General features: G+C 42.2%; 1 protein-coding gene across 1 annotated transcript in view; it reads right to left on the bottom strand.

The window, feature by feature from the left end:
• The window catches only part of CLRN1 (clarin 1), a 40832-nt gene extending 31087 nt beyond the window's left edge, over positions 1-9745 (bottom strand). Inside the window, exon 1 of the mRNA XM_039240994.1 lies at positions 9493-9745. Within this exon, the coding sequence (XP_039096925.1) occupies positions 9493-9745 (253 nt within the window). The remainder of the gene's footprint in view (positions 1-9492) is intronic.
• Positions 9746-14410: the final 4665 nt, after the last annotated feature.

Genomic DNA, 14410 nt, shown 5'->3' with positions numbered 1-14410 from the left:
GAGCCAAGTATGCTCTTTCTTACTCAAACTCATCAATCACATCTCTCATTTCCTCTGAGGCCAGGAGGGTGTAGGGCAACTGGTAGACCCTTCATAGAAACAAACAGCTAGGGGCGCCTGGGTGGCTTAGTCAGTTGGGCGTCCAACTTTCGCTTAGGTCATGATCTCGCAGTTCGTGGGTTCGAGCCCCGCATCGGGCTCTGTGCTGACTGCCAGCTCAGAGCCTGGAGCCTGTTTCAGTCTGTGACTCCCTCTCTCTGGCCCTCCCCTGCTCGTGCTGTCTCTCTCTCTCTCTCTCTCCTAGAAATAAATAAAACATTTAAAAAAAAAAGAAAGAAACAGCTAAAGGAATAGAGGCTAAGGATCCTGATGCCTCCCACCTGTGCAGAAGCAATGCCAAACACTGCTGCCCCTTCCCACCCTCCTTCTGGTGGTCTTGTCCTTCCCTAGTTTGGAGGCCTTCTGACGCCTTGCCCACTTCCGCCTGTCTTGGCCACGGTCCACTCAGTAGTTCTCAGCCATCCCATTCTCAGGCCCCACCTCCAGAGATCCTGGTCCACCTGGCCTGGGATGAAGCCTTGGCATCAGTAGTTTAGAAGACTGTCCAGGTGATTCTAAGGTGCAACTAGGGTTATGGATCACTGAGCTGGTGGCTTCGGTTTCATCAACCCTTTTCGCCTTCATCTGGCCACGTGCAAAATGCAGGTGACACCATCTGCGAAGCTCTCGGAATGAAGGCAGCCTCTGATAATGATGTCAGCAGTGGCGCAGCAACCTCTTCTAGATGAAAGCCACATGGCAGCTTCAGAGGTCCTGCCTGCCTTCTCAACCTGTCCTCCTTCACATAAATGTGTGTAAAAAGAAGTTGTGTTTGGCCCCTTGGTGCTCAGCTATTCATTTTCTTGAAAGGCTATAAGAGAGAAGATTTCTTTCTTCTTACGGAAATACTCTTGATCTGACATTGCCCTCAGCCCATCTGCGGCCAGTCATTATGAAAATCCAGTAAAAGGCATTCCTCAACATAAGCTCAGTGCATTCACCTTCTTTAATGTCCCCCCTAAGTTCACACCCAGGTATTGAGCCAGGTTTCTTTCTGACGGCTGTGTGGTCAGGGAGAATGAAATCCATGACCCCAGCACTTAAGAGGAGAAGACCTCATAGTAAGAGAGAACTGTTTAAAATGGCATTTTTTTTTCAGCACCTTGCCTGAATTCCTCTCAGCTGAAGTGTATCTACCTGACTCAATCCAATTCAGAGGCAGCCCCGTCAGTGAGTCTTAATCACCCACAGTGGCTGAGGGACGGCAGCTGCTCTGGCACATATGTGTCTCTGATAACGAACCCATTTGACTGCTCCTAATCCACAGGGTATGATTATGTGGGGGTAATAACTCCAGAGAATGGCTTTGCTACAGTTATAACATGCTGAGAGGGAGCGAAATACGAATCCTGCATAAATTAGTCTGCCAGGTACAGTTTGCTATTAGTCAGCTCTATCCTACCTGTAATAAAAGTGTATCATCTCCCAACCAGCCTCGGTGTTTACGTGTGTGACTAGGTAAAAGGATTATTTGTCATTGTTTAATTTAAATAAGTTTTGTTTTCGAAAAGTCTTTAATTTTATGAAATCTCTGATCTACTTCAGAGTTAAAAATGAGCTTTTATTTTTCACTTTTTAAAAATGAGATTTTAATTTATGCTCTAATTCGAACCCACTGGCTCTTAATAAAATACTGGGTTTTGAAGTTAATCAAATGCTAGGTACCTGCTTTTCTTTTTGTCTCTGCCTCTGTTTTGAAGCCAGTCAGGACACCTCAGAAAAGAGTCTGCCGCTTTGGTGAAATCATTGTTGTGGTCCAAGTAACTGACTCTGAAGATCATACCAGGAAGGGTTGCGTCAGCAGAGATCTTAAGTCAGCCAGCCATAGGTGCAATTAGATCGCTCTGCTTTCAACACAAATGATCAGCACTAATGTAATATAATTTCATAACCCGAAGATTAGGCATAAGCATGTGACCTGCTCTACCTAGATTATTAAACAGGCCTGGCTTGACTGTTTTACCTTCCAACGGTCAGAGATCGGGGCTTAGACATTAGGGACACCGGAATGTGAAATAAAGAGGGAGTGAACGAATCCAAGTCATCAGACCAAGGACCATCATCATATTGATGTACAGGAACCAGCTCTTGCAAAGTCCCAACATCATTGTTGAAATGGATGGTGACACTGAAGTTTGCTCTTATATTCTCTTCATTGCTTTGTGTTCTTTTTGCACATGGTAAGGAGACAGACGTGGCAGAAGAATGATCGTGATCTGTCATGCATCTGAATTTCAGCCTCAGGTTGGCTACCTACTAGATCTGTGACCTCTCTGAGTTTACAGTTTCCGTTTTTGTTCAAGGGGAATAACATCATAACACCTCCCAGAGGGGTGGAGATAATATATGCAAAATGCCTGGCATCTATCAGGCACCCAGTAAATGGGCAGCTGAAATAAGTATTTTTGAGTTGTCTGAATGTCCTTGGGGAAGATACCCTCAGCCTTTAGAAGAGAAAGCACAGGAGCAAATTGTAAGAATGATTTGGGGTCCCCCTCCAACAGGTGAAGTTCACACACACCAGGGTTAAGTTCCAGAAGCCCCACCTGGGATCTATTGTGCAAACCTTTAGGCACAGCCCTATCAGCCTCTGCTTCATGGCTCAGGATAGCCCAGGTGGTGGCTTTACTGGCTACCAGGGCGGAGAGTAATTTAAAGGAAAGGAAGGTTGTGTGTGTGTGTGTGCATTTGTATGCACGCATGTGTGCAAAACTATAATCATCAAACGAGGCTAATTCTGTGAGGGATTTTTCCTGGTAAATTTTCTTTTCTATGTACTTTCCTGGAAAAAATGTCTTTCCCTGGCCTAGGCAAGGAGAGCAGAAGTTCCCTTCCTCAATAGTATCTTCTACATATTTCTCACCAAGTGGAGGATGGTTTCTGCTTCAGTGCCTCCTTTGGGTAAAGAACCCCCTGAGAATGTGAAGCATGCTGGTCATTCCTAATTTCTTGCCACAATCAGTTGATGAAACCAGATGCGGAGAGAGGAGTTTTTCAGGGAGGATGGCAGAGAAGTTTCTAGGAAAAATAGGGAAAGGGAAAAGTGGAGGAAGTAGGAATTCGGCCTCTCACTGTACTTTGACTTCCCTTTTGCTCTCTCAATAACACCATCTAATCTGGGTGTTTATGGCTGCCCCTGCCCTCTGCAACCCCAGCAACCCACCTCTTTAGAATTCCAAAACATTCCATTCTTTTTCTCCTTCATCAACCCATAGTTTTCTACACAAAAAGTAAAGGGTTTAGACAGGGAAGAAGAGGGGCATTCACTTTGATAATAAAATTCATTTGGGTCCTGATAAATGGTAGGTATTTCATGATACTTTAAAAATCATGAGATTTGAGGACCAAAGGGTAAAGGCACACACAACTCACAGCTTCCAACAATGGTGGCTGAAATGTGTCAGTAGACGCTTCAAGTGACAGAAGAGAAGGGTCAAGCAATTTTAAAACTGGAAGGACCTTGTCAAGAACAGCCAGCCCCTCATTATATAGACCATAAAGCATTTGAACTAGAAGAGAGTTTAGAAATCACCTGGTTTCACTTCCCATTTTACAGATGCAAGAGCTAAAAACCAATGAAATGTGATGTGCTCCAAACCCAGTCCCCAGTGAGTGACACAGACCTGTCTCAAACCCAGCTTGCTTAATCTCAGTAGTGGCTGTTTACCGAACATTTATTAAGCACCTCTTTGTGACATACACCGTATAGGTCCTGCTCGAGAGAGCTCCAGGATGAATAATACAGAGCTCCTGCCTTCTGAGGGCTGAGGATCTCCTTGCAGAGAAATACACAGTGTCAAATACTTATAATCCAAGATGATTTGAGTACAGTGAATATCAAGGTCTGGGAAGGACAAAGCAGGAAACCATTATTAAGCTGAGAGAAGTTGAAGAGTTTCCCTTCACCCCCAGTGCTGCTTGACAATTACTTTTGTTGAGGGGCGCCTGGGTGGCTTAGTCGGTTAAGCGTCCGACTTTCGCTTAGGTCATGATCTCGCGGTTCGTGGGTTCGAGCCCCGAGTCGGGCTCTGTGCTGACTGCCAGCTCAGAGTCTGGAACCTGTTTCAGAGTCTGTGACTCCCTCTCTCTCTGACCCTCCCCTGCTCACGCTGTGTCTCTCTCTCTCTCTCTCTCTCTCTCCTAGAAATAAATAAAACATTAAAAAAAAACAATTACTTTTGTTGAATGGGAGGAAAACAAAAGTTCTATTTGCTGGACTGTTGTAATGAGTGAATGAGACTAGACAACAAGGTCTGGAGCTGTAAGGCAGGAGGGCCCACGTGAGCGAGGCGAGATGGTGCAAGTGGCTGTCTTCCCTCTTCCCTCCTACCAGGTAGGCTTCCCTGCTGAACCCCATTGGTTTCCCTCCCACCAGACCATCCATTAAGGAAGAGCGGACGGATAGGGATAGACAGTGTTACCAGAAGGAAGTACATCAAAGACCTTTGCAGCTCTGCCATGGGAGAGAGGTGGTATGTGCCGGATGGTGACCAGTGGAGCACCTGGGGCAGGTGGGAGTGTCACATCCGCAGGAGACCATGAAGGCACAGTGCCAACTCTCAGTAACGGTGGCAGAGACTCTGAGTCCCAACCATTCTACCCCAAGAGAGGTTTGAGAAGCCACCTGCGTGCCGACACAAGTAGTTTCAACATCCCCTCTGTAACCTGAGGGATGTATGACCTCGGTGATGTACCTCGCTTGGTAAAGAAACTCTGCTTTCTAAAAATATGAAGTAGGGGGGCGCCTGGGTGGCTCACTCGGTTAAGTGTCTGGCTCTTGATCTCAGCTCAAGTTATGATCTCAGGGTCCTAAGTTCAAGTGCCACATTGGGCTCTGTACTGGGTGTGAAACCCACAAAAAAAAAAAAGCATGAGATTTTTGGGGCATCTGGGTGGCGCAGTTGATTAAGCATCTGGCTCTTGATCTCGGCTCAGGTCATGATCTCACAGTTCATGAGTTCAAGCCCCACATTGAACTCTGCACTGATGGTGCAGAGGGCGCTTGGGATTCTGTCTCTAATTCTCTCTGCCCCTCCCCTACTTGTGTGGGCAGTCTCTGTCTCTGTCTCTTTCTCTCTGTCTCAAACAAATAATTTAAAAAATGAAATATGAAGTAAGCTAAATGTCTGTTAAGCTTTTTAACACATTTTCAATCATAAGGCCTCAATTAAAATGCTTTTAAAAGTATGACTAAAGTTGCAGTCTGTGATACATGATTGGTGAGATCTTATTTTTCACATTTCAAAAGAAAAATTCCATATGCTTTTACCAGCTCATTGAACTATCTTGGCAATAAATAGATCAGCATATCTAGGAATGATTGATACCATATGATTCTTGGGTATCATAGTTTGATGATGTTCTACAGTGTTTCAAACCACCAAAACAGAACCTACCCACACATCCTAAGCTCAAAACTGGCAGTTTTTGTCTTGATGGCTACAGTAAGCATTTAAACATCATCATTAAAATTTTACAGGTGACATATCATGAAAAATTAAGCCCACCAGTGGTGTTTACTTGAAAGGAAAACAGTCCTTCATTATAATGAATGAATTTGTGTGCTAGGTATGAATGCTAGTGACCTCAAGAAAATGAAGCGTTGACCCATAAGTGGATGAGAATCAGCCAGAGTAAACGAGGCAGAAGTTTTCCCAGCATAACTGTGCGTGCTTGCGGGGAAGATTCTAGTTATAATTAAAAGAGAGAGAGTGGTCAATAGGGAACATTTAATAGGAACAAACATGACAACATTGCCTAACTGTTTTTCTGGTCCATTCCTTATCCTCATGTGTCACTATATATCTGAATTTTAAAAGCAACACATGCATGGCCCATAAAAATAACACATAAACTTGTACTGCAGAACCAAGCAAAAATTCATTTAGAACATGGACGCTCTCAATGCCCGATTTACTCAGAGTAAATCTCTAGCTAAATTTGCACTGTCTGGTTGTGATGGCTATTAGCCACATTGAAATGGCTAGTGAGCATTTGAAGTGTGGCTAGTTTGGATTGAAGTGTGCTGTGAGTTTAAAATATACACTGAATTTTAAAGATTTATCACAAGTAAAGTAAAATATCTCTTACATTGACTACATGTTAAAATCACTGTATTCTGCATTTCTTGAGTTAAAGAAAAATGTCCTTAAAATTCATTTCACTTGTTTCTTTTACTCCTTTTTTCTAGTATGGCTCCTAGAACATTTAAAATTACATATGTGGCCTGCATTTATGGTTTGCATTGTATTTCTGTTGACCAGTGCTGATATACATGAAAAGTTTGGTAAGTGAGGTAGCATTTAGCAATCTCACAGAACGGAAATGTAAGTTTGCATTAATGGATGCTACCACCACAACACGAAGAACCCTGTCACAAAGCGACTGATACTTTGAGGAGTTGCCTTTTCCATTCCTCCTACACTGGAAAGTTCCTTAAATCAAAATGTTTGCTTAATAACTTTTCTAAGAGGCATATGAGAAAGGGGAAAGTTCTGGGAAATGATTTGTGCCCTAATCATAGGTTGGGCTCTGGAAGAAACAGGAAAGAATCATCTATCCTGAGCTCTTTGGGGGCTCTACATTTTGCTCGAAGGATGCTATTATTGAGGAGACAGGATTAGGCCTCCCATTCTTTTATATTAACAGGTAACAGGACTACACTTTTCTCTCAGGAGGAATATCTGAGGGCTCTCTTCCTTCAAGGATGCGTTTTTAGAACGTCACTGATAGGGTGATGGCATTTTGATCGGGAAGATAGGGACCGTGAAGCTTTACTGCAGAAGAAGTGTCAATTTAGTGCAGTATGTTCTAAAGGCGTATCAGTGAGGAAGTTTTTATCACTGAGAAGGCTGTTTGTTTAAATAAGCATTATGTGTGGCACCTGAGTGGCTCAGTCGGTTTATCGATGGGCTCTTAATATCAGCTCAGGTCATAATCTCATGGTTCATGAGACTGAGCCCTGCATGGGACTCAATGTTGAGTGTCAAGTCTGTTTGGGATTCTTTCTCTCTCTCTCTCTCTCCCGCTCTCTCCCTCTTTCTGTGCCCCTCCCCCGTGATTGCCCTCTCTCTCTCAAAATAAATAAACATTTAAAAAAATAATGAGCATTATGCTTTTTAGGGAATCCAACATTCAGTTTTCCCAACTTTGTCTCCTGTTCCATTGAAAGAGATACTTCTATGCCTAGGAGGAAAAAGTGATACTATTAAGTATACTTTGCAGGGTCTCAGTGAAATTAATGAGGTTTTGGTTTTGGGGCACCTGGGTGGCTCAGTTGGTTAAGCGTCCAACTCTAGGTTATGATCTCATGGTTTGTGTGTTTAAGCCCCACCTCGGGCTCCATGCTGGCAGTGTGGAGCCTGCTTGGGATTCTCAATCTCTCTCTTTCTCTACCCCTCCCTAGCTCTCTCTCTCTTTTTCTCTCTCAAAGTAAATACATTTAAAAAAACTTAAAAAAAAAAAAAAGTAATGAGGCTTTAACATGTGTAGGGCATAGAGAGGTTATACAGAGAGGCTGTCACCACAGAACAAACAAATGTAAGATTTCTTAACCAGGCTGGAGGAAAATGTTCAAAGTATCATAGGGACAAATGAAATTTTGTGATAGGTGAAGGTTTTGTTTCAACCTCACCGACTCTGAGTCCTCACAAAAGCAAAGGGAAGGCCACCTGATCAGCGCAATGGCCTCACAGACACAGCCAGCAGAGGACATGGCCATAAAAACGATTCATTGAACCACTGAGGAATGTGTCTGTGTGAGGATTAAGTAAGACAAAGCACGCTTCATGCTTAATGTCTCGTAAGTGTTCATAAAACCTAAAAACCTATCGTTTTGAAACCTGTCCCATGGTATAAGTAGAGTTGATCTCTGTTTCATGGTACAAAATGCAAAGGCTCCAGAAAATTCACTGTATGTTCCCTGCTTTTGTCTAAATTCATTTGTGAGAAGCTTTCCTTGCGCTTTTTAGCTGTCAATGACTGATAGTTAAATAATTTCACTCATCTTTTTTCCTCTTTTATTTTTTAATACAGTTGCAAATCATGTGATCTTCTACTTTGTTCTTTTTCCCCCTAAGGAAAGCTAAGCAACTTTAACAGCCCCATTACCTTAATGAACTGAAGCCATTCAGAGGAAAGAGTTGGTATTCACTTCATCAAATCTAGTGGATGATAATTTTTTGAAAAGCTAAAGACTAATTCTTAGGGATTTTTGGGAGCCCTGTGACAATTCATATCACCTAATAACCTATGTGAGTGAAAGTTGGTGTCCAGTGACTGCTAAGAAGATAGAAGGAATGTTGCAGAAATATAAATAGGCCAGCACTGAAATTTAATTAGACACTGCATATGTTAATAATAAATTCAATTAATTTAGCTTTCTACCTATGCTAGAGAAAAAAAAAAATACCCAGGCAAAATAATAATTCATTTTAAATGCCTCAGTTGGTAACCTCCTTTCCTGAAGAGTGATTTATGCAGTAATTTACTGGCTGTTTCTTCATAAGATTGTTCCAAACCAGCCCTTTTGAAATAATAATAATTTCTGAATGTGTGTTGTGAGAGATATAACAAATGCCTTCTTATTAATTTTCATTTAATGAGTTGCCTATTCACATGGTAATTTTTTTAAAAAATTCTCTTCTTAAAATAAACAGGTTATAAATACTATGGGTAACACTTCCATTTCACAAAAATCAAACAGGAAAATCTGTCTCCTATTCTCTACATGATTTGAAGGTCAATCAGTTTCAAATCTTCTATACTAAATAGGCATCTATTTCCTTCCCAGTTAATATAGCAGATCCGTTTTAAATTTCTATAGCCAAGTAATTCAAATAGGTGAAAAAAGAAAAAAAAAAAAAAAAAAAAACATTAGCAGCAGGAAAGGTCCTAGCAGGGATAAAACAGGGATAGATGGGTTACAGAGTCATTAGCAAGGTAGAAAAGAAGTTAGAGTTGGTTAAGGAGCCTATGACACTGATCTTTTTGTTTTGTTTTAAGAACAAAATGAAGATCATCTCTTACAGCTTTCTATTTCTCCAAGTCACCCCCCCCTTTTAAAAGATAGCAAAATTTCTAGCATAAATATTAATGTTTAAGAAGAATTTAATTGCTTGCCTTCTCAAAAAGCTTAATTCCATACCAACTCATTAACTGTATAGTGTCATAATAAAAACAGAATGAAATAATTAATAAAAACAAAATAATAAAAACTAGGAAGAAAACATTGCTCGGACGATTCCTGGGTATTTCGAATGGCTCACGTCTGTTTCAAAAGGCCTCCAATAGGGCAAAGCTCTTAAAAATAATTCCTTCTTAAAGATAATTCCTTGTAACAGTTGGGAGAGTACACCTAAAGTATTAAATAATTCAAATGCAATTGTCACTTACTTGAGAACCGAAAGGGCCTCGCTCCCAGCCCGCACTGCCTCACGCCCTCTCCATGGAAAAGCCCGTACTGCATTTCTCCCATGAATTTGTTCAGCTCTTGCCCAGAGGCATTGACGAGCAGAGCCCCCGTTTTGCAGAGGAAGGTGGCTTTGATCCACAGCGGTGTCCCCAGGGCTGTCACAAGTCCAAGGGCGCACACGAAGCTTAACACCCCAGCCGTGCAAAAGATGACTTTCTTTTGTTGGCTTGGCATGATGAGAAATGGCTTTTGTGAGGGTGAGGTCTAAAGAGGAGACCTTTGTGACTGATGAGAAGTGACTGCCCCTTTGGCTGCATTTATTATAGAAGCTGAACGGACAGATCCTGGCCAAATGGGCACTTTCACCCTCCACGGCGGTTCTCGTCAGTAGGATGGCGGGATGGAGACTTCTTGATCACACTTACTTGACTTTTCTCTTTCCTGCTGCTGTTTTTCTCTAATTTGAAATCTTTGGACTATGAATCTGTAAAAGAAAACTCTTTCATGCTGCCTTCGAGTATCTCCTCCTGTGTCACTTGGTAACAAAGGTCTAAGATAACAGATGGAGTCCTCCGTGTAACTTGATAAATGCCTCCCCTTTCCTCAGCCTTTTGTCTGATTGGATGAGTTGAAACTTTCAGAAACAAGCTTGGCTCCTATGGCAAAATTTCAGCAACCTGAGAAGTTCATTTTTTGATGTGTTTCTGTTTTTGTTTTTGGTGGGCAGTTGAAGAGTTTAGACAAAAGAACGTATATGTATTTATTAATAATTAATTGATTTTGAAAAATGTTAATGCAGCAGGATAAAATATTGAACTGAGTTGCTTTCTGTATCAGACTAACCATCAGGGCTTGTTCCCCAAACTCCTTTTCTTCCCGATCCATCATTTACATAGAAAACATCCCAATTTTTCCTGGCACACAGGTGCAAATATCTAGATTTCTAAAAGCTTTCTTTCAAAATGCTTGGTTGCTTCAGAACACTAGCAAGGAAATGAGGTTCTGGGTCTGAGAAGTATCAGAATCTATAAGGAAGAGAAGAGCATTGTCATGGAAAGAAGAGATTGTGCTCAGATAGCCTGCTCTAAGAATTCACCACAGGGTACCCGGGTAGCTCAGTCCATTAAGCGTCCAGCTCTTGATTTTGGCTCAGGTCAAGTTCTCATGGTTTGTGAGATCAAGCCCTGCATTGGGATCAGTACTGACAGCACGGAGTCTGCTTGGGATTCTCTCTCTCCCTTCCTCCCTCTCTCTCTCTACCCCTCCTCCCCTCTTAAACTTTAAAAAAAAAAAAAAGGAATTTACCACAGAAAAGCAAGGGTCCTAGAAGTCATCAGTTAGGGAGACGAGAGACAAAGTCATGAGCAAGATTATATAGCAAAATAAGTCAGGTTACATTGTTCAGATCTGAAAACTAAAGTTGAGAATTCAGTAATAACTTTTTACCTCAGCATTTCTACTGAGTTTTTCCTTCTGCAGATATAGAACGTGTGTGTCTGTGTGTGTGTATGTGTATGTGTGTGCGCATGTGTGTGTGTGTTTATTGAACATCTATTGTATGCCACATTATTGTGCTAGGCTCTGACCCACAAAGTTAACTTCTCGTGAGAACTTAGGGTATATGGTATATTGCTCAGTATTTTACCTGAATTATCTTATTTAGTCTTCACAATCACCATGTGAAGTGATGATGAAAATGATATCTCCATTTTATAGATAAGGAAACTGAGGCTCAAAGAGACCTAGCAACTTGTCCAAGAGAGTAGTGGAGCTGGGATTCAAATCCAGGTCTTTTCATTTTGAGGTTTGTGTGCTATCCTGAGCAAAGCCCTTGGCCTTGAAGCTCTTCCTCTTGGGTTGGGTTGGGCTGGGAACGATAAAGCCAGAGCAGCTCATCACTAATTGTACCTCTTCGGTGCTTGGAGAACACAGGTATCTGAAAACAGAATTTTCCCAGTTGGTCAAAAGCACACATTGATGCTAGTTTTGATTCTCTTGATCCACCTTTAAGCATGTCAGCTTGAAAGAGATTAATAAAGGAAGATGTATTTTATGCCATTGTCAGCATAAATGAGTCTCTAGGTTATGCAGTACTTGTACTTGATGTACAATCTTGGACTTCCCGGCACAGCTACCCTCTCTTAGTAGCTTCCAGAGGCTATTGTGTTGTTGTTGTTGTTTTAATTTTTTAAATGTTAATTTATATTTGAGAGAGAGAGAGACAGAGCACGAGCAGGGGAGGGGTAGAGAGACACACACACAGAATCTGAAGCGGGTTCCAGCCTCTGAGCTGTCAGCACAGACCCCGACTCAGGGCTCCAACTCAGAAGCTTTGAGATCATGACCAGAGCTGAAGTCAGATGCTTAACAAGCTGAGCCACCCAGGCGCCCCCAGAGGCTGTCTTGTGAAAGACAGGCGACTCAATATAGACCTGATCCCAAAATGCCAGTGGCCTTTCAGAGGAGGAAGGGGGCAACATAAACCATGACCACAGAAGAATAGGGCACACAGTAGATTCCAAAGAGACATTCAAAGTTAAGTTTATAGTCTAAGTAAGTTTTTTCATTTCATGTAACTTGACACCCACAATAAACAACTCACTGCAGGTTATTTGCCCTCCCAATGAATTCTTCCCTAGATTTAGAATAATTGTCATCATTGTCCAGTAGTGAAACAACGGAGCAGCAGTGCCCCCAACACGTGCTACACCCATTCTAGAAACCTTAGTTTAAGATGTCTAAGAAGAGCTGTGCTAATTAAATCAACATATTCTGTAATAGGAAGAGACAGAACATTACCAAGCCTGGGAGCAGAAACTACCTACAACTTAATACTATGAATATGTATATGGAAAGGCTATGGTAAGAGAGGAGTAGTTAGCATGAGACAGTGGTTTAATGTGAACCACACCCAGCCAACATATGGTAAGCAATCCAAGAAGCAAGCCCTGACTCTGGATGTAGAGAGCAGTTAGATCGCACCAGTTCTTAAGTGTGCATTAGCCTACAATGAAGTTTTCCCTGATCCTTAGAAGAAAAAGAAATACAACATTGTTTTTTGTTGTAAAATTGTGTCCTTAAGTTTTGTTAAAATTTCCTTTCTTTAATGAATAATGATAGTTAAATACATCCTTACTTGGCAATTTTAAAAAATTGGCAGGGCATCTCGGTGGCTCAGTCGGTTAAGTGTCCGACTTTGGCTCAGGTCATGATCTCATGGTTCGTGGGTTCCAGCCCTACATTGGGCTCTCTGCTGTCAGTGCAGAGCTGGCTTCAGATCCTCTGTCTCCCTCTCTCTCAGCCCATCCCCTGCTTGCACACTCTCTGTCTTTCAAAAATAAATAGATATTAAAATTTTTTAAGTTGGCAAACTTACATCTGTTCCGAGTTTAAACAACCAACCAACCCACTGTCTATGGTATGCAAAAGCATAGACCCCTGTGTGGAAAGGATGAGGCCCCAGGCTCATGGCAGCCTGGATGGACAACGTCCTTTGCTCTGACCCAGTGATTCTCAGCTGTGGCTGCTCTTTGGAATCATGTGAGGAGATTTTTTTAAATATTAATGTCTGGGGGCACCCAGGTGGCTCAGTCGGTTTAGCATCCAACTTCAGCTTAGGTCATGCTCTCACAATCCGTGAGTTTGAGTCCTGCATTGAGCTCTGTGCTGACAGCTCAGAGCCTGCAGCCTGTTTCAGATTCTGTGTCTCCCTCTCTCTCTGTCCCCCACCCCCCCATTCACGCTGTCTCTCTCAAAAATGAATAAACATTTGAAAAAAAAGTTTCTTAAATACTAATTTCTGGGTTCTAATCCTTGAGATTCAGATTTAGTTGTTTCAGGGGATGGCCTCAGTGTCAAAGGCCCTTGGGAAGTTGCGGTGGGCAGCCAAGGTTGAGAACGAGGGCTCTTCTCACACACCTGCCTCCTGATTGCTGACTAGGGTCCGTAGGTATCTAGGGGCGCCTGGGTGGCTGGGGTGCATGCAAACACGAACTTTCAGACACTAGAGAGAAATTTTCTTCCCATAAATTAATAAATTGGTACAATGATTTACAGCTCAAATTTCCTGAATTTTGTTCAGCACTAAGATCATGATCTTGTCAAAATGTCCTGATGGGTCAGATTTCAGGGTATCTAAGACAAAAGCCTAGGCCCCAGATCGCAGATTTACCCCAAGTCACCATGAGAAGGTCAACGGTGATGTCTCCTGGTTGTGAAGCACCCCCTCTTGGGTCCCACACCCACCCCACCTCCTCTCTGCAGCTTCCTTTCAAACTTCAATATCAACCGCCCACAGGCTGCATAGTAGTGTATGTGATCCACCCTCTGAGAATGATATAATAGAACCTGGCAGTCATTATGCCTGACAGCCTCCTTTTGAAATTTCATCTTAAATGTCTTGAATGACAGTGATGACACCATTTTCCTTGCAGTCTCTCTGAGAATTTGAGTCATTAATGTCAGCAAGTTTTCACCAAGTATCCTACTGAAATCTTTACTTCTCTCAATCTTAATAGCAATACATTTGATAACATAGGAAAATGGAACGAGGCCTTTCCTACCCTCCCTCATGACCCCTTTCAGGTGCTGGTTGATAATAGAATTCTCCAGTGGGACTGGAAACAATATAGACAAAAGAGTACAATTGCAGACTATGCTTTTACTTTCAATATATCATTTATGACTCTTCTCATGCTAATTTGGCTTCGTTGTTTGTCCCTTATGGTTATTCTAAAACAAAAGCAAAAAAGGGGGGGGGGGCAATTCCAAAAACATAGGAATTCTCACCTGATTTGCTGCCTAAGAGTAAGAGACAATATGGCACCATGCTGGATGGGGAGGAAGATGTGACACAGGGTCCAACACTAAAATCAAGAATTCCCTAATTTCTCTGGCATT

The sequence above is a fragment of the Hyaena hyaena genome, unplaced genomic scaffold, assembly GCF_003009895.1.
Source record: "Hyaena hyaena isolate Hyena2069 unplaced genomic scaffold, ASM300989v1 scaffold_186, whole genome shotgun sequence".
NCBI classification, from domain to species: Eukaryota; Metazoa; Chordata; class Mammalia; order Carnivora; family Hyaenidae; genus Hyaena; species Hyaena hyaena.
The sequence above is the reverse complement of the archived record's forward strand: the minus strand, read 5'-3'. Positions and strand labels throughout refer to the sequence as shown.